Consider the following 21,206-nt stretch of genomic DNA (forward strand, 5'->3'; position numbering starts at 1 on the left):
TACACTTTCTGTAGCTTAACTTATGAATAATATTTTAATGACTACTGCGTATAGCCTTCTTCCCCATGTGAATTTACTTAAAGAATCAGAAACTTGCCAGATATTCAACTCACAAGAGAACCTGTTAACTTGTGTTTGGAAACTAGATAAAGAAGAAAACAAAGGAGGGCAATTCCTCACCAAAAAACATCCTTCATTAGCATCTCGCAACTTGGGAAGCGTGCCTCAGATACAGTAGACAAGCAGCCCCTCAGTGACGATTAGAAGCCTGGAACTCCGAACCAGGTTTGTGAATACAATCTTAAGAATTGCTTTCCTCTGTCTTACTTCAGGTCTTCATTTCACAGGTTATTTATTTATTTTTACTTTTTTTTTTTTCCTCCCAACTAGCAAACTATCTACTGAAAAGGAGGATTGCTGTTTTGGGGAGTAGGGGGGGAAAGGGGTAGCAGAAAAGAATTCTGTAAGTTCTGTGAAAAGAGGAATTTCTTACTTGACTACATTCTTCGCATGCTAGAAAGGGTCCAGAAAAATACATCAGTTATGGGAAGATGCTTTTGCTCCTCTTATTTTATTAAGTATTCTTTTCAGGCTTCCTTGCTCTAACACTCCCATTTGCTTGGCATTTGCTCAACTACCATTATCCAGACCATACTCTATACTAAAAATTCTATCCCAAACTATTTTTTTAGTTCTTATACCATTAAGACTGTAACCACCTACAGTGTTGAAAAACCTCTTATGCATATTAAAGAAAGGCATACCATCTTTGGTAAAGATAGACCAGGAACACAACATCATCTCTAAAGCACGCCAGCCTATGAGACGTTGGCATTGTGATGATAAAAGCAAATATATCATCAATAAAGGTGTTGAATGCCTACAAATAAAACAAAAGAACATTTTAATAGGCTCTGAAGAAATGAAATCATCTGTCATACAGTGATACAGGAAACAGGCTTCCTAGCGTTTTTCAGTAGGTACACAGACGTTCATATTTATAAAGCTATTTGAGGGTTTTGCTGGAAAACTAACTATTGCAAACTTTAAGTGCTTTCCTTTAATGAAGGCCATACTGTCATAGAGCACACCACTACTGTTACAAGTAAAAAGGAATTATGTCTACTTCAGGTAAGTGAGTGTACTACTAAGCGAAGCGAAAAATACGGATTCAACTCCAGTGAGATCTCTAAAAGAAACTGGCAAAAAGCCTTTATGCAAATGATTTAAGATTTACAAAATGTTATAGGTCACCTTCATTTTCTGTGGGGAAATTGAAATTTGTGTAAAAACTTATTCATTTTATGTTCTTAAGAACATTAGCTTGGCAGCCTTGAGGAGATTTTAAAACATTTCCAGCACTCTCCTGGAAGCAATCATCCACCCCTTACCTGAGATGTAATTTTCTACGCCATTTTCACTCAACTAGGCATACTCTAGGCTCTATTTCTGAAGCAATTATGCAATATTTTCTCACTGCTTTTCCCTGAGTGAGAAAGTTTAAATTCACAGCCATTTGCTGGGAAAGCAGTGCAGAGGCTCTGAGCATGCAAAGATGACAATATTTTGACAGAGAAGGTAAGTGAAATAAAGAGTAGGGCAACTCCTCTGGATTGGTTTCTAGTCTACAAGGAAGGCTAGAAGTCAGTTCTTACAGCGTACCAGTTCCAGTACTCATCAGATGGTGCAATAACCTGATTTAACTCATTAAAAAACATTGGGAAAAAAAGTTCAGCAAAGAATATTCACTGTTGGGATAGCAAACAATCTCGTCACGAGTCAATCATAGGGCTTCTCCTTTCACTATTAGCAAGCTGTTACTTGGACTTCACTGTACATGAATCCATGCCACAAGAAGGGAAGAAAATCATGTATTCTCTAACCAGAAAAGGACTTGCTCCTGAAAATAAACACATGTGATGAAACAAAGCATCACTGGAACACTGGGGTGTTTGACAGTAAAAAGTTGTGATTAGTTACAACAGGAAAGTTGCCTCTGACAAGTCAAAACAAATTCATCAATCTGAAGTGATCAAAGAATACGGATGGCACTTCTCAAGCCTATGCAAAGATTTTTTGCGGAAAAAAAAAACCAAACTTGGCAAGCTGAAAAAGTAGGCCTTTCCAAGTTAGTGATCCTACCATGATGAAAGGAAGAAAAAGCTAAAGCCATCTTCCTTCAGGCATTAGGCAGTCCACAAACGCCACTGAAACTGAATACATCAAGGCAGCTCATCTAACAGTAGTAAGTCTAGCTAGTTTTCTTTTGAGATTACTTCATTTAAAGGTACATGTCATTGAAGTATACAGGGCATAAACGTAAAAGCTACAGAAAATGAAAATTTAGGAGGATTTTCATTTTTGCCAGTCTTATAACAAAACAAAAAAAAGTCTGAATTAGGGGAAAAAAACCTCTTATTTCAAAAACAAACAGACAAAACAAAAACCCAAATAGAACAAAACCAAAACACCACCACCAAAAATCCCAGAAAAGACCTCAGACTATCCTTTCTAAAGGAAAGTGCGGAGAGCAAAGAACTTTAAATATCCACTAGGAAAAAGCAAATTACTCTCTCCAAAGCGCAAGAAGTTGAACATAATTGAAAGCATCATACACTTTTTTCTACACACACAAAAGCTCTTGTTGTGGATGGCTTCTGGCATCTTTTAGCGGGAACCATAAACACTCTGCAAGAAAAGGCTGTTCAGCAAGAACATTCTGCTTTGAAGGTGGTTGCCCATTGCTCGAACACTGTTACCTATTTAGCTGCTGATGTCTCTGCTCAGTTACTGTATTTTGTTGCCAACGCAGTATTGTGAAATTACTTCACTAATGTACCTTTTACTCCCCTTTATTAAGAGAGATGCTAATTTGCCTAGTATCTGTCTAAAAAACTAGATGTTTATTTCCATATTGAATACCATTTAGTTGCTATTTTGCTATCAGCTATATTTCAATCTGTTTTTCTTAGATGCCTCATTATTCCTTAAAGATACTACAGCATCAGAAATTTGGTCTATTGCTGTAGGCTCACAGAAATGGAAAAGCTATGAAAGGTACTTCGTTTTATTTCTTTTGCCTCAGATTATCTGTTCAGAACTGGACAGTGTCCAGAGCAGCTTTTAACACTTTCTTTTAAAGTACTTATGTTCTGGAGAATTGCAATACATTGGCACAAATGTGTACTTTACTCCTGTCTCTGGTAGCTCCTGAAGCCTGCCAAAATAAGGTTTCTTAGTGGTCCTATTGGTTTGTTGAGAATTATGCTTTGTTGATATAACCCTTCTTTTGATGTAATAATGTATTAAACTGAGACAGGTGACAGCACAGAAAGCAGTATTACCTACATCCTAGATTGGATGAGATTCTCATTATATGGAAGTCATCATGTAAAATTGAAATTGTGGTTTGTTTTTTTTTATTTTTAAGGACAGTTGCAAAAAAACATTGATTTTACAGGCAGTTTAGTTCTTAATACAAGAAGAAAAGCACTCACAGCCTTAAGCTGTGTATTACTAAGCTGATCCACACAAAAAATATTTCCGAAGTGACAGCAATAGCCTTCGAATGAGAGCTTTACTTACTTTGTATGTGAAAGCCTTCCATGGTAAGTGTGCAACAGATTTCATCTAGGATCAGAAAAATATCAGTTAGTAATAAAGTCTGCACAGAGAGACTAGAAAAGTTGTCTTTTATTGCTTTTCAACCTCACCTTGTAATTTACAAACAGCTGGGGCAGCATAAAGAGGAATCCAAAAGCATACACTCCTAAAGATAAAATAAGGAAAATTTTATAGACATACGCATAACAGAAGTACACCATGCAACTATACTTTCACAGTTAGAGATTTACACATAATCCTAAAAAGAAGATGCATCTAAATCCTTCTGTTTCGATTTTTCTTGGCTCTTCTCCCTTTCTCAATCACCATGATAATTTTGGAACCCACAGTCGAGTTATTGTTGTACTAGATTACACTGATCTAGCTGGTATCAGTGACTTCCTATTTTTGAGTCTTGGCCTCCATTTGAAGAAATATGAATAGTAGAGAAATAAGAAGGGACTCACCGTTGACAAAGCTGTTAATCAACCAGGAATACCAGCTACAAACAAGAAAGGCAGCCCAGTTACTTTTTCACCTCAGCCAAAAATATATGCCTGTCATACGTCCTCTACATGGCAGTATGCTGACTACTCCAAGAAGTGGCTACGTTGTGGATTACTTTATGCATGAACTAAATACTGCACTTCTCCCTTTGTTAGGGAGGGCTCCAGAGAAGCTGCTAACAGTTAAGAGATGGATGATTATCAGTGCATCCAACAGTTCTGGAGAGCTTTATCAACTGCTTTTTATACTTTTTCAGAATGTTGTAAGACTTCTGCATGCAAATTGTCATCAGGTAATGTTGTGCACTGAACGCTGTCTCTGTTGATAGCACCATATTCTAAATAAAGACATATGACATGTAAATAAAGACACACAACACTGTAAGGAATTAAATTTCTGACAACAAATATTGTTCAGTGCAAACCACTATAGCAAGCACTTTAATAATAATAATAAAAAGAAGGCAAACGCAAGAAACCTACATTTTTCTCTCCTTAAATCTAACAACCCCTCCCCAGACGTTCAACAAGGACAACCTTAGCTCCATTGTTAGTAGTGTTACAGATGGTCCAGATGGTCCAAATTCCCTACTTCTGCTTGCAGTAGTAAGAACAGCTAATAATCGTGATGCTCAGATTATATTATTTAAAACAAAACTTGCACTGCTGCACTACTGACTTGTTAATAGCAACCTTACAGCCATAGCAGCATTTCACTAACTCACAAGCATCTACAAAATACATCAGAAGATGCCTGGAAGATTAAAGGATAATCCACTGTTAAGATTATCTGTTCCATCACATTCCCTTACGAAGAGATTTAACAGTGATAAACATTCTATGACATGTTTTCACTTCAAGCTACAGCTCCCAGAACACCTGGCATATAGCGTTTTGCAGTACTGAATGAAATTAAGAATTTTGCAAGAGAATCAGAATTTTAAAATGCTGTATGTTTGTCAACTTCTGAGACAAGAACCTTTTGAAAAAGCTATTTTTCTAATAGCCTGGATATTGCCCCAGTTTCTAGTACGAGTTCTACAGCCCATGTAGACAGCAACAGTTCTTTCTTGTTATTTTAAGGTACTGCACATTCTCCCCCTCATCTCTTCTGCGCCTAGAGACTCTGAAAAATATGCCTACACAGCCATCACCATGCTTGTGTTTGCAAGTTTGTTTTTTGAAACAAAGTTTCAGGTGTGTAATTTACTTCATTTACTTGTCTGTATCTCTCCAGTACAAAATGAACTAGCTATATTTTGAGTGAAAGTGGACAGGAGTTTCACCTTTTCCTGAAATGTGGAATCTTTAGTATTGTACCACAGTAAGCCCACGCCTCTAACGGAGCACAGGTTCCTTCTTTAAAAATGCTTTTGCTTTTTTGCCATCCTAGCCAACATATTTAGGAACAGGGTCCCTTCCAACTCGGGATATTCTATTCTATGATAAGAATCCCTTGGTGAGAGCAAATAATTTTGGGACAGTTTTTGCTTCTCTCCATTTTTGGAAAGGTTCAACCACTGTACACCTCTTCTCTCTCCTGTCATCTGATCTGTTCTTGAACATCAATAGCAGCCTTCTTCTGATTGACAGCTTAATCTTGTATGCAAGTTACTGAATACTACAGTAATATCAGATTAGTTCTGAAAAAGCACATGTTCCATAGCTTGAAACAGTTTGTAGCTTACAGGATGTTAAAAGACAGATAGATTTTAAAGCTTGAGATCCTATTGAATTTTTCAGTTCCTAGCTTAGAAATCACACAAACCGATTTCTGCATTCCATCATCTCCAATTAATTAATACAGAAAAAACGGGGAATGTTTCTATCCTGTTTAAGACTGTTTATAGATTTACAGTACCTTTTGTATTTGACATTCAGCAAGGAGTAACCTGCACCTCCAATACACAGTGGATAGAGCAAATATGACAAGTACTTCATAGCCTAATAGACAAAGAATATAGTTTGTTAGTTTACATTATAGATACAGTAGATCTCTCATGGCCTCAACTGGAGGCTACGTGTTTTTTTTCTCTGAAAATCTTTTCATATTTTTAAATGTCTACTATTATTTTCAGTATGCTTCTGTTTCAAGAGATAGTGAAAATTCCAACGCTGAGCCAAGGACCACCAAGGACTTTGGAGCATAAGCTGCAAGAAGCGCTATGAAGATCAGTGTAAGAGTAGCTTAACACCAGTATTGCTAACTATGTTCAACTCATTCCACCATCATAAGTACAAATACTGATTTTCAAATTTGTAATGAAAATATAAAAATGGTAACCCTTTAAGATACTTCTCTTCAGGTAAGTCACTTACAATTCTATTTCTCAGAGAAATGTTTCAACCAGATTCTAGCTTCAAATTTCAAAATTTCTAGTCCTTGTTATGAATGCACCAATTCCTATATATGAACCATAGATCAAACTAATGCCATGACGTCTGAATCTTTCCAGTACAAAAAACAGATAGTGTTCCTTAAAACTGTGTAATTTCGACACACTGAAGGCAAGGGATGCCACCCAGAGGGACCTGGACAGGCTTGAGAGCTGGGCCTGGGCAAACCTCATGAGGTTCAACAAGGCCAAGTGCAAGTCCCTGCATCTGGGCTGGGGCAATTCCAAGCACAAATACAGGCTGGGTGGAGAATGGATTGAGAGCAGCCCTGAGGAGAAGGGCCTGGGGGTGCTGGTTGATGAGAAGCTCAATGTGAGCTGGCAATGGGCGCTTACGGCCCAGAAAGCCAAACATACCCTGGGCTACACTGACCCCAGCTGGAGCACTGCATTCAGCTCTGTGACCCCCACCCAGCACAAGCAGGACATGGAAGTATTAGAACAAGTCCAGAGGAGGGCCACAAAGATGACTGAGGGGCTGGAGCACCTCTCTTATGAAGGAAGGCTGAGGGAGTTGGGGTTGTTGAGCCTGGAGAAGAGAAGGCTCTGGGGAGACCTGATAGCAGCCTTCCAATAGATAAAAGGGGTCTACAGGAAAGCTGGGGAGGGACTCTCTGTCAAGGAGTGTGGTGATATGACACGGGGGAATGGCTTTAAACTAAAAGAGAGTAGGTTTAGATTAGACACTACAAAGAAATTCTTTCCTATGAGGGTGGTGAGGCGCTGGCACAGGTTGCCCAGAGAAGCTGTGGATACCCCATCCCTGGAGGTGCTCAAGGCCAGGCTGGATGGGGCTTTGGGCAACCTGGTGTGGTGGAAGGTGTCCCTGCCCATGGCAGGGGGGGGTGGAATTAGATGGTCTTTAAAGGTCCTTTCCAACCCAAACCATTCCATGATTCATTAGATAATTCTGCCACTTCTTTTTCTGATGATATCAATTGACCATGTTTTCTGTTCCATCAAGATAAAAAAAATATTATATATAAACTTGATATGATTGGTCAAAACATGACTTCCCCAATCTCAAGGCAGGTCCACCTACAAACTGTTATTAAGTAACTACTGTGCAATTCTTTTTATAACAATAGGCCTACTTTCTGAATAATAGAAGACTTCAGACGTCCCCAGGCAGAATGGCTAAACATAATTATTGAGAGGAACATGGAGACAATTTTGGGGGATCAAAAAGCCTGACTATCACGAAGCTTGCAAGAAGTCCAGCAACTTAAAAATAACACACAGGAGGCCAAAAAGAACTGAAGAACAAATTTCCAATGCCTGCCTCCCCTCCATCTCCATTTGTAAAGTTAATAGATGACGTCAAACAGAACTCAAAAGTGTAGGGAATCCCAGTAAAACTAAATAGATTCTTCACATCTGTCTTCAAGACATATTTCTTCATATATGACATTTATGACATGATTAAATATTAATCTAAAAATAATAAAGATAAATCATAGTGAAGTGTTTTTTTTTAATTTATTTTTTTTTTAGCCAAGGAGATCTGATGAATAACGAGCAAAATAAGTCAATCAGAAGACCAGATATATCGACTTTATAGATCAGAAGTCCCAGGATTCCTTCTTACCTGTGCATCATATTCTTCGGTTTTCTTTTCAGAGTCATTGTATGTACCAAACTGCAATACACATAAAACGTATAATTAAGTCAGAGCTGGGGGAAAAAAGCATTTGCTGTTTGACTCCCTAAGTTGAGATTTAAATAGCAAACTGAACTGCTTAGACAGTCAAAGTAACAGGAATAGTTCAAAGATCTCATCAGTTCTTCTATATAACTGAGTCATTCAAACGTCCAATGCAGCCTGCTAATACACAGTAGCCAAGAAGTTTAGTATTTTTCTTCATATTTTACAACAAACATCCTGGTCTTTTTAGCTTAGGAAAATGGTGCTGAGACAGCTCACCTTTTCAGTTTTGCTTTTCAAAGCAAAACCAGAGTCACATCGTGAAGAATTTGGAAGTTAGAGGAAGCAATTATTAAAAGACACTATCATTTCATGCATGAAGACATCAGCTATGGATTACCTCCTCTTAAATTCCACCTTCAACTACCGATTTACTAATAGTCTCCTCAAAGGTTAATAAAGAATTTAACATTTTATTTTTTTAAAGCAGCATTTTGATCAGAATTACAAAGAGTCCAACAATACTGTTTTTGAAAACACTGTTCACCACCTTTTAGGTAAAGGATCAACATTCAGCAAGTGCCAAGGTAGCTTGCAAAGTGCAACTACTGTGAAAATACCGCATCTTAAAAGAAAAACATCTGATGAATTGGTTTTTCTTATCCTGCAAGTTATTGTGTTTTGAGCATGCAGATGCTTTCAAATGGTAATATGAGTGCTAACCAATTTCTGTTTCCAGGCTGAAATAATATCGTTCTTAGCGACCTAGACAGGCAATTCAACAGTGTTCTTGTAGTCTTACAAAAAATGTCTGAATCTTAAAGAAAACAAACACATTTCCTTGAACAGGAACAAGGAGCAACCAGAGCTATCAGCTGCTTAAGATGTACAGATGTTAAGCAGCACAGAACTCTGTTCTTCTTACAAAGTAAACACTGCAGATTGTACAATTGTTTTTAATGTAAACAAACAAACAAAAAAAAGGAACTATAATCTGCATTAATTTCAATCCCTGCTGCCACAGCATGCCCTGTAGACAGTCTTTAGACTTCAACTATTACTCAGAGGATTTGTAAAAGACTGCCGCGTCCCCTGAACATGTCACAACATTCATTAGTTCCACAATGGAGAAGTTATGCCTACAGCTTCACAGAAAATTCAGTTCCTTAGTTCAAATCACAGTATCAGTTAAAGATTCCAACGCAGTGGTAGGAGCCCAGGTCTATCTGTCAAGATCTAGCAGGACAGACAGAGGAATTCTGAGATTTCTCAGATCACAAATACATACAAATTGCTGCTGCTTCTACAGAATTGATCGAAGAAATTCTTAAGTTTGAAACTATTCACCCAGTTTTTGTATTAAGCTACCCATAAAGAGATTTACACTGGAACCTTAAACAGTTTTTTAAATCTTCATATCACTGAAAGCCAAGTTGCACAGTACAGTACTCTACAGTAGCTACTGTAAGAGGCAGAAATCTCAACAGTGGTAACTGTTAAACCAATAAAGTACCTGAATTTTGGGCCATATGCCTTGCCACTTGACTGTCATTTTCAAAGCCTTCTTCACTTTCCAGAGCTGTGATTAACAAAAACAAAATGTATACGTACAGAATTACCCAAAGGAAATTCTTACGCAAGATTCATAAAATCAGAAACAAGACCCTAGAATATATATTTTAAGCACCCTGTGTGAATAAAGCAGCAACAGCCCGATTGCAGCACCGTCTGCATGTCAATACAAACCACGTGCTGTGTCACCAGATGAGTACAATATTGTGGAACTGCACTATTAAGTCCCCACACGAGCTGAGGTGAAATAACAGAGTCTTTCCACGACATCTGAACTGTGGTGCATTGGTGGGAGTCAGCTGCTCTCAGCATGCACCTTAGGGAAGGTGACTGGAGAACCCTCCAGTAACCACCCGCCAAGTAATTTTTTACATAGCATTGCTGTTTATAGTTTTTGCAAAAGCTTATTTTGTTTTATACACTAATTTTTAACGGTCACCTTGTGGCTTTGTATTCAACAATTTAATCGCTATCTAAAAATTCAGAACTGTTTTGTGTTCACAGGGGCTATCTGCAACTACAACAGATGTGTAGTCAAAAAGTCCACCTGAAAGCCCCAAATATATTATTAAATACTGAGAAATACATAGATCTTCAAGCAGTATAGGTAGAGAGATCTCCCCTTCCTTACTGCTGACTTTGTCCCTCACTGCACATACGCGGGCTCCTAAGCAGCATCTGCAGCCCACTGACTGGACACAGCCTGCCAGAGTAACCAGCACAGCCGTCAGGCCTTCCCTCTTCCTCAAGCACCTCAGGCATGGCCAGGGAGTAAATTGCAGACCTGAGGCATTGTCTGATGGTACATGGCCTGCTCTTTGACAAAGGGTTTTGTGAAAGGTTGCTGACACAACCTTTCACATGTATAAACATGCCTGGTCACAAGTGATGCATATCAGCTGATGTGACAGGAAGGAGCCTCAGCACAGCTCTGTGCTTGGTTTCCACCGTACCAGCTGGCCTGTCCCAGAAAAACCTGATACTCCCAGCTTAGTTGTTTGATAAAGGGACACTGACTTCTCTACCACTGAAAGCCACATGAACAATGCTGCTACAACACCATACTACTGCAGTGTTTTAACACTAACTACTTTAGCATTCCTTTTCTACAACAAGCCATGAAATAATCTGCTAAACAATGCTGGAAGACTCCAGACACAGGTGGTGGATGTTACTGAGAATATTGCTGCTTGGCTCTAGAGCTGTAACAACTCACCTCAATCACGGCACCGATGCCTGCTGGGATCAGTACCAATAAACTTGTCTGTTCATCCAAAAGGAAAAGAAATATTACTACAGTACTAAAGCATCGCCAAAGTACTAGATGGGGAGAAAAAAAAGGAGATTATTAATATTTAAATGAACAGTTGAGATGACAGATGACTGTTGGCCTATTTATTGTAATTCCGTCCTAAGCAGTTTAAGCATGAACTTCTGTGGATACACATCTTGATATATCAAGCAGTCCTAGAAACAGACAGTGATCTATATATCCAGACAGATAAAATAAAGAGACAAATAAATACTGAATAAAAAAAAGAAATCTTCATCCCAAAAGATGGAAGGAAAATTGACAATTCAACCGTGTGTTTCTATTACTATGAACTAAGTTTATGAAAGCTGAAAGGCTGTGAGATAACGACAGTCTTTGAACCTCACACAACTAATTCAATGCTTGCAAATTTTAAGAACAGTATTTTAGGGTTATTTTTCAGGTTTTGCAAAATCCTGACTGCTTCTAAATGTCTACCAAGTAGTTCTTAGATTAGACTGAAGAGGGACTGGGAAGAGGAAGAGCTACAACACACTCAAACATCAACAATTACGCTGCACTATTTCAGAGCAATTGCCTGTCAGTTTTCACTCAGGGCAAGAGAGACATACAGAAAGGTGACTAAAGTTTGCTAATGAGAGAATGGAACCACCAATTACTCAAGACTGAAAGACTGACACTTTGATAGTAAGATTAGAAACCGCCTTGTCACCCAGTCTTTCCGATTTGACTTTACTCACTTATTTAACTGGCATTTAGAACTTAAATCTGAAATTCTCTGGTAGTTATCTACAAGGAACACACAGGACTTGCAGGACAAAATTACGTGACAGCACATTCTCTCCACCCACAGGATATTTCCGCTCTCCTCATTCTTTTCTTAAAGCATTTTTCTGTTCCTTCAGCAAGGGAAATATGGTAACTGACTTAATTTTAAACTTATTCTCTATTGCAAGACAGTCAAACCTTGGAAGTGACAGAAGTAATACCTGAGCATCACACTAACAAAGTTGGAACCAGCCTGCTAGCCATCGTCTTTTCATACATAGAACGAGTAAGAATAAAAACAGACAGTATATATTATACACACACACACCACTTTGCATGCTGGGCTATACCTGCTTTTGTAGACATCCCAATCATGCTCCTCTTCTTCTTCCAATAACTGATGTCATTTTTGAATGCAAGGAAATCAAAGAGAAGCTGCAAATAGCAAGAAAACTTCTCATTTGCTGAAAACGGGCAGTAACAAAAGACTGTCAGCTGAACTGTTAAAAATGTTAATCTTAAAATTTAAGATAGCCCCACAAGAGAAATGATTAAATACTACAAATAAAAGCTAAAAAAGAAAAATTGTTTTAAAAGCCCAAAGCTTCAAAAGCGCTGTAAAAAGACAGGAGGAAGTGCATGTACTGCTACTACTACAATGCTGCACCCTGTAAGGAAAGTTATCTGACAGATTATGGACCACTGAGTGGTCCATCTGTCAAATTCATGTCTGTCCAATTTAGAAACAAGAATATCGTGAGGGACAGTGTCAAATACTTTGCACAGATCTATTCACTGACTTTTAAAAAAAAAAAAAGGCATCACAGATTCAAGAAATTCTTGGGTCAGTGAACTTTAATGAAAAAGCTTTTTTTCTTTTAAATTGGGTAAATGGTACACAAAATAAAAAATTTCAGAAAAAAAATTAGTCCCAAACTGCAGATATGTTACAATCTGATAACAGAGAAAAAAAAAAAGAATATGGCTGGGAAACGTATGACTTTCCAACCAAATTAATTTTATCTAATGGGAATGTAAAGAAAAATAACATGCCCAGCAAATTCTCATCTCTCACAGACGACTGGAATTGTATTCCACATAACTGTAGATGACAAAAATGTTTAAAGTAAAACAATGAGGTCTAACAAAATTGTTCACTGTAACAAAGAGTCACATTAAACCAACACACCCACAATGCCCATGGCAAGGGACACAGCAAGAAGAAACAACCATGCCCATAACCACAAGTTCCATGATTTACAGCAGTAAATTTGTGAAGTAATTTAGCTTGACTGATCTAAATTTCTGCTGGGGTTAGAAGTTAGAGATTCAAACCCTACTACTGGTGCTGCGTCTATGCAGCTGCAGTGGTACATCTTGTGAGAACTCTGCAGAAAGCTTGAACCACTGTTAACAGGTGATTAATTCTTAGGTCTCCGGTTGAACTCTGACTAAAAGATGTTATAATAAACTTAAATGTTGTATATTTCAGTCAAGACTGTTAGTTTATACCTAGTTATCTCACATTCCTATCTTCTACGAGATTTTTGTATTACTGGAAATAACAGCCGACTTGCACCAGACACCTCTTCTATTGCTCTATTGAAATTACAACTCTTAAGAACAGTTCTCAATAAATGACAGAGCTGAAGTTCAAACACCCTCTTTTTTTTCTTATATGCTATAGTATCTAAAATCCCAAGTTTTTCCACTTACATGGAATGCTGCTACGAAAAATGTCAGAGCCAGAAAGTAGAGGTTAGTATCAACAAAAATTCCTTTTACTTCATCTGCATCCTTTTCTGAAAACCCTAAGAGAAAGAACAAGTAATTATACAAGAAGTAGTTGACAGTTAATTGCTGTTAGGTCCAGTATGAAAGGAATCTTATTTCAACCTGCATGTGGTTTTGGTAAGAAAACAAATCCAGAACAAGATGGCAGCTTTACTGGTAGAACCCGATCTACATATATTTTGGCTAGTTATTTGGGTAGCCTTAAACAAAACCATCATTTACAAGCATACTGGTGTTCTCTTAACACGTTGTACAAATACAACCTAGGCTGAACAGAGACACAAATGGCAAGACACGGGAGGTCATTCTAGCCCAAGTAAGAAGAATAAGGATTACTCAACTTTCACTCTGAACTCTGAAGTTATGCAAGAAAAGTGAGCTTCACAATAAAGACTGAAAAATGAAAAAAGGAGTACACTGTGGAAGACAACAACGGTCAGTGAAAAACTTGGCCATATATGCAGCATTACAGACCCCAGAGAATGGATTAGGCATCAGCTCTTTTGCTGGCCCTCACTGAATTAACTTGGCAGCTTCTCCTTGATAAATGGTAAAAGGAAAAGCATCCTGCAGAAATCACAACCTGTAAGCTGCGTACATATTCTTTACCATCTTATCACATCAAAAAAGGAGGAATGTTGCCATCTTGTTACTTATTGGACGACCGCTAATTCAAAGAGTTAGAGCTGTCTGTGATAAATATGGTTGCCAGTATGAAGGACTGCGTTTTCCAAATGATACAGTATGCTTTTGATCTCTTTCAGTCAGCATTAAGATAGATCGCAGAACAGCTCTTGCGGCCAGCATCAGATTGTCAAGTTCCTGAAATCCATTTTGATCCCATGAGGGTCTTCTATTCCAATTATACCCTCCAGTCAGTTGCTGTGTTTGTCCAAGTTTCTTTTTCAGACCATAATGTAATGCTTTTTTGACATTTGAATAGTTTGCTCGAGTTATGACACTGTTGAGTTCAGCACCAATTTATTTTGTCACATCAGCTGTCCTCACAGCTTATTTATTTTTGGAATTTTGGATTTTGAATCAGAACACGTGTATGATATATATGACTGAATCAGAACATGTGTACGTATATATATATTATGTGTATCTATCTTTTTTTTTCAGGAATCAATGCAATGAATGTCATCCATCGTAAAATACTAACTCAGATCATGATTAACCAACTCCTCACTCTTACTAAAATGACTAAACTTTGGTGAACAAGAACATTGAGTAGTACAGATGCAGCAACACCCCTATGTACATCACCTGGGAAACCAGCAAAATACCACACCTACCTGAATTATATACAAAAAGATGAATTGCAAAGGATTTAAGAATCACTAAGCTAATCCAGCATGGAAGCTTACAAGATCTCTTAGCCTGAAAAAAAAAGTTCAAGTTGCTGTCTAAAGAACTTAAAAAGCGATGATTAGGAAGAGCCCTACCATTTGCATACATCAACACCAGTTCAGTTTTCAGTTTTGATACAGTTCTTTACCCTAGCCTAAAGAAGCCAACCAGAGTCTAGTGAGAGAAAACTAAATCAGCGAAAATGACCTTGAAAATAAGATGTAGACTTTTAAGGAGGATGATTAGACTCCTAAAGGTCTGCATCAATGGAACAGGTATTTAAAGGCAGTAAAAGCTTTGCTACACCATCACTGACACAGAGTGTAAGAACTGCACAGTGAAAGCGTACACTTACTCCAGTAACTGGAAGCTGAAACAGTCTCTCTCTCTAGGTCTTTCCTTCATCTCTTTTTAGGAGTTTTTTTTTATTTTAATTCAGCACAGATGCCCGTTATGATCAAAGTTGAGCTAACCAAATAAAATCAAAATGCAGTAAAAATTGTCCGACCAATTCACCTGTTAAAAAATCTAAAAAAATCCCCAACACCATCCAAATCCAAGCCATTCCATTTAAGCCAAATATAGAATTTAACAGTTTAGCCTCCAGTTTATCTGAATTATCCTATATATTTGTAACTGAGGTACTTGACCTGAGCCAAAGTGAGAGGAAAGCCAGTTCTGAAGTGTCAGAAGTAGTATGATTGGAACCAAGATTCTTTCCTTACACTCAGCTTGAGCCCAAAGTCTTTGCTATGCCTGGCTGTATTTCACCACAGGTATATGGCCAGAGTGACAGGCTATATATAGCTAATATAAAGCTTATATAACTCTGATACAGCTTTTCTGTTCCATGGATGATAGGGGAAACCTGTGGGTGAAATATTCTCCTCTATTTTGACCTGTTATGCTTTCACAGTAGTACTATCCAAATAAAATCGAAAGTTAATACTTAAACAAAAAGTTAATTAACTTCTGCACTCGTTTCCTACCACGTCAACACTTTATTTCCAACCTTACCTTATTAAGGTAAAGCAATTTAAGTTTTGTAGCACTAAATATTTTCACCAGCTAACCAAAAAACAGGCACAATTAAATGTCACCTGTATATGTACAAGAAAAAAAGGTGCTTTTTTTGATACCTAAACTCATTAAAGATGAAAACATACCAAACTGTTGGAGGGAGTACACGGCATCCTGCATGTGGATCCAAAATCGGAGTTTTCCAAGAGATATTTTGTCATATGACACTGTAAGAGGTAGCTCCGTTGTGGAACGATTTATAACCTGAATTTCAAAAAGAAATAGTTTATTTTTAATAGAAGAACCTTGCAACAATTATTTCCATTCATTCTTTCACACAACTTAAGAAGTTGACCTCTTTAAGTCTTGAAATCTTTGCTTTTGTTTTTTTTTCCAAGAGGTGCTAAATCAACAGTTTGTTCTGTTCAAGATCTTATAGCAACCTCACTGTTACTGTGTACATTAAGCTCCCTCTGCTGGTCTCAGCTAAAGTGGGAAAAGTGTGCTTAAGGTAGTTTTCCATTCTGATAGTTCTTCTCTGGATGTATATGATAAGATTATGATAAGGTAGAAGACAAGACAAGCAAAACATATTCTGAAGGCCCCAGTCACACCTTTACTAAATTTACTAATCTGTGGCTGTTTTTGAGAGAAGTGAAGATTATAACAGTTCATACAAAAACAAAAGATGGTGAAGCAAGATGTTGCTGCCTGCTCAGAATGCTGAAAACACCACAGCTAAAGCTAAGCAGGATGCCCTGTGTGTAAAACATGACATACACAGTGTCACAAGTAAGTTTAACCTAATTCTCCTGTCTCATCTACCTTTTAATTACAATGAGAACTATCTGGGGACTCCTTAAGTTGAAAAAAAAGTCTTAAATTGCCACAGCTCCTTTTGTTGACTGTCTCTGAAATAGTTTTAAAACAAAAGAAAAAAATATTGTCCTTAGAGATGTTAGAACTCTCCACAGCTACTTAGGCACAAGATCACACAGTATGTGTTAAACTTTCAAGGATAGTTTAAGACTACAGACAGGCAGGCACTCTGAATGGTAACAGTTCAAAATGCTAATTACTACTCAATCATAATTCCCATTTCAGAATTGTTACTCTACACTGTGTATGTTTCTACAGTAATCAGTTAGCTGACGCTTATCAGAGATGAATGGGCTTCTTCTGATCCTAATGTTACTGAAAATGCTTTCAGCCTCCCCATACATCAGAGTCAGATGTGAATTGGGGATTTTGTTCACTCTCCCATTCCATTCCCTCTTCCCTCCAGTGTGTACAAATGATTCTTAATCTCATGACCCTATGGGAGGGGGGGGGAGGGGCAGAACACAAATGTATGTGAGGGAAAGAAATGGAAGTTGTGAGAGTTTTATAAATCCAGCAGAAAGAAAACTGTCAGGCATCTCCAAACAGTCTAAAGAAAAACAGAATGAAAACAACTAGGTTAGAGCTGAAGGTTGAAGGTGCTAGCAAGATTCTAGTGCTCTTTATCAAAAGCTACATGCAGGTCTTCCAGGCTTCTCCTTTTTAAAGGATGCCTGTAATCCCTCCATTCTCATTCCAATTTCTCAGCCTATCAAAGTTAACATCAACATGTCTGGCAGAAAATGGAAAGAAATTTTATCTATTCAGGACAGACAGAACACACAAATTTTGCAAATACATAGGCAAGTAACATTCTGTGCACACAATGCAGTACTAAGGAGATAGGAGTTGTGCAGGGAGACAACTAGATTGCCACGCAAGACAGAAATTCTTGAACACCAAAAGCAAATTAAATGAATTTGTCAAGATCAGAAGAATGAACTCTTTCTTACGGAACAATTACAAGCCTACAAGTGTTGCCTCAACCTAGTTGAGGTGCGTGAGGCTTGCTAAGCCTTTGAAAACTAGGAAGTTTTCAATCCTCTGCAATACAACCTGTTCTTGGAGTAAGGCCTCAGAACATCACATATTACTTCTAGCACTCTGTCAGTGCTACAAAGCAGTGTGTAAACAGAGCAAACAAGTTCTGCAGTATGAATTTTAATGCATTCCCTTTACTACTTCAGAATCCTGTGTAATCCCCAAACCCAGAGTACTGGGGAGAATGCGTAAGAACACAGCATCACAGAATATCCTGAGTAGGAAGGGATCCACAAGGATCACTGACTAACTGCTGGCTCTGCACAGGACTATGTAAACCATGTATCTAAGGGCATCGTTCAAACGCGTCTTGAACTCCAGCAGGCTCAGTGCCAGGACCATGTCCCTGGAGAGCCTGTTCCAGTGCCCGACCACCCTCTCGGTGAAGAACCTTTTCCTAACAACCAGCCTGACCCTCCCTGCGGCGACTATCTGCATGGACTCTTAGTGCGATGAAGTAAGAGTCTTTATTGCAACCTGGCTACATTCTTTTTATACACTTTCCTTCCAGATGTTTTCCTTCAAAAACCTTCCAACCCCTCTTTACAGTCCTTTGGTCCCTTTGTCTTGTCATCTGCTGATCTTTGCCTTGATGTATCTCTTGGGCTGTTACGTACCTTTTCGCAACCCCCTGATCCTGTGCCTGGTTCTGGTACTGCTCTGTTACTTTTCTTTTCCCCTGGGCCTTGTAGCAGTCTGCTCTTATCTCGTTATTTATCTATGCCTCAGGCTCCACGGTGACTCTCATCCTCCACACCTCTTGTCTTCCAGAATTCCCTTCTTTGACTCTCACGTGGTCACAAGTCCTTCATCTATGTACACTGTTAATTAAACCTATTTTGTCTATAAGATTACAGATCTCACACTTCCCTCCCCTGTGTCCCAGCTCCATGCCGTTCCCTTGGGTCCTGTCGCTGTCCCCATAGAGCAAAGCTCAGCGCCTGCCCCTCCGCTCCCCTCGTGAGGGAGCTGCAGGCCGCCATGAGGCCTCCCCTCAGCCTGCTCTGGGCTGGGCAAACCAAGGGACCTCAGCTGCTCCCCATACATCTCCCCTCTAGACACTTCACCACCTTTGTAGCCCCTCCTTTGGATGCTCTCTAATAGTTTCATGTCCTTCATATATTGGGGCACCCAAAACGGTCCACAGAACTCGATGTGAGGCCGCACCAGTGCAGAGCAGAGCGGGACAATCCCTTCCCCTGACCGGCTGGCAGCGCTGTGCCTGAGGCACCCCAGGACTAAACCTGGCCCTTTGGGCTGCCATGGCACACTGCTGGCTCATGTTCAACTTGCCATTGACCAGAACCCCAGAACCCTCTCCACAGGGCTGCTCTCCAGCCTCTTGTCCCCCAGTCTGTACGTACAGCCAGGGCTGCTCCATCCCAGGTGCAGAAACTGGCACTTGCTCCTGTTAAATTTCATGCTGCTGCTGATTGCCCAGCCCTCTAGTTTGTCAAGATTTCTCTGTAAGGTCCCTCTACCCTCAAGGGAATCAACAGCTCCTCCTAATTTAGTATCACCTGCAATCTTCCTTAGTACACATTTGAGTCCTGCATCCAGGTTGTTTATAAAAACAGTGAAGAGAACTGGCCCTAAAATGGATCCCTCAGGAACCTCGCTAGTGACTGGCTGCCAGCCTGGTGTAACCCCAGTTAGTAAAACCTTCTGAGCCTGACCCATCAGCCCACTGTTCACTCACTGCATTATGTAGTAGTCAACATGAGAAACACAGTCATCATACTGTACTAAATTCTAGTACTTCTAAGACCTACAGCTGGGTGAAAATCATAGTCAGTTCAAAACCTACACAACTTAGCAGAACGAGGGAAAATCCATCTTCAGCACCATGACGAGGTCAGGCATACCAAGCAGATAACACACATACCCTATTTACAGTCAACTGCTGGCCTTACTCCACACACAAGCTGTATTACCTTCCTCCCTTATTCTTTCCTGTTCTTCAAATACCCCTCTCATTAACTCATGGGACACATAACATTAGACCAGACTTTCTGTAGGGCTTGCGAGCAGTTTGCCTCGCTACTGAAAAGTTACATAAGCCAGCGCTGAAGGGAAATTTTGCTAGTTTTGATAGATTAGTCTTTGCAGCACGTTCTCAAGATCTTTATCACTGCGAGTTGCAATAGCATTGACCATGACATGCATGACAGCTGTGGGAATGCTCTTAGCCACATGAGAACGTTGAGTTTATTTGTAAACAGGGCACATGACCGGTTGGAAACTCATATGAATGTACTGAACTTAACAATGAGCTGTGGTAAGAAACTCAAAACAAAGGACAGTGACTGCTTGTAAAGACATTACAGGAGTATCTAATGAAATACTGGACAGAACTATCTGGTACAAAAATTTGTAACTGAAATGCGGAGGAGTTTATTTTGCCAAACAAGGTTGGGATGGGGTAGAAATGTTCTTAAAGGATATTCTCCCCAGCATTCAGGAAGAAAATTCTTTGTCTAAGCTGAAGTTTATGAATTGGAAAGGCGATTTATAAGGTCTATGGAAAGTTTGCATCTACCAAAGCTCCCACCTAGAAGATGCTGAATCCAGATATGCTCATTTAACAGTTCTGAGACATTCTTAAGCATTCAAGGTTTTTGTTCTCAGTCACTGATTCCTAATTTCTAGTCGGTGTAACTGAAAAACAAATGCAGGGCTTAACTAAAAGGTGCTGGATGAACATAGCTTAGATGCAGGGGGCTGCAATGTATGACTTGCAGTAACAAAACTGCATGATATCCTCCAACTGAAGAGTTGGGTAAAAGCTAAATAGAGAATTCAATTTAAATGTATGAAAAAACACCTGTTTTTACTGCAGGGGTGAATGACCACTAGAACAGGTTGCCCGGAGATGTTGCGGAGTATTCATCCTTGAATATATCCAAACCCCAAATGGACAAGGTCTTGCGCAACCTGCTCTTGGTGCCCCAGCTCTGAGCTCGTGTGCTGGACTAGAGACCTCCAGAGATCCCTAACAACCTCATCCTTCTGTGATTCTGTCAACGACATTTTCAAGTCCTGATCTGAGTGCATAAACTCGTTAGATGTACTGTTAGTGTATTGGCAGCAGGTATGCTCAAGTTACTCTAATATGATAGAGGGTACCACTGGAAAATTTAACCACAAGTGAATCTGTTTGAACTAAGTCAGTGGCTATTCTCTTATCCCCATGTTACTGCAGTACCAGCTGTATTCAGTGTGCTCATTTCCCTAGAAGATACTAGGAGTAGTTCTGGAACGCTAACACAACTTCATCAAACGGTTTAAAGAGTCAAACTGCTCATGTGCTTGCTCCCACCACAGCTGCTGCTGCAGATTTCCTTCATATCTACCCA

General features: G+C 39.1%; 1 protein-coding gene across 1 annotated transcript in view; it reads right to left on the minus strand.

Annotated features, from left to right (window-relative positions):
* CLPTM1L (CLPTM1 like) overlaps positions 1-21,206 on the minus strand; it is a 30,220-nt gene that overhangs the window by 2,802 nt on the left and 6,212 nt on the right. The window contains exons 6-16 of the mRNA XM_048046012.2: positions 16,077-16,194; positions 13,480-13,574; positions 12,114-12,198; positions 10,939-11,042; positions 9,664-9,729; positions 8,094-8,144; positions 5,971-6,053; positions 4,071-4,105; positions 3,714-3,769; positions 3,586-3,630; positions 765-880 (exon numbers count right to left, since the gene is read on the minus strand). Coding sequence (XP_047901969.1) covers positions 765-880; positions 3,586-3,630; positions 3,714-3,769; positions 4,071-4,105; positions 5,971-6,053; positions 8,094-8,144; positions 9,664-9,729; positions 10,939-11,042; positions 12,114-12,198; positions 13,480-13,574; positions 16,077-16,194 — 854 coding nt within the window. The remainder of the gene's footprint in view (positions 1-764; positions 881-3,585; positions 3,631-3,713; positions 3,770-4,070; positions 4,106-5,970; positions 6,054-8,093; positions 8,145-9,663; positions 9,730-10,938; positions 11,043-12,113; positions 12,199-13,479; positions 13,575-16,076; positions 16,195-21,206) is intronic.

Source organism: Anser cygnoides, chromosome 2, assembly GCF_040182565.1.
Source record: "Anser cygnoides isolate HZ-2024a breed goose chromosome 2, Taihu_goose_T2T_genome, whole genome shotgun sequence".
NCBI lineage: Eukaryota > Metazoa > Chordata > Aves > Anseriformes > Anatidae > Anser > Anser cygnoides.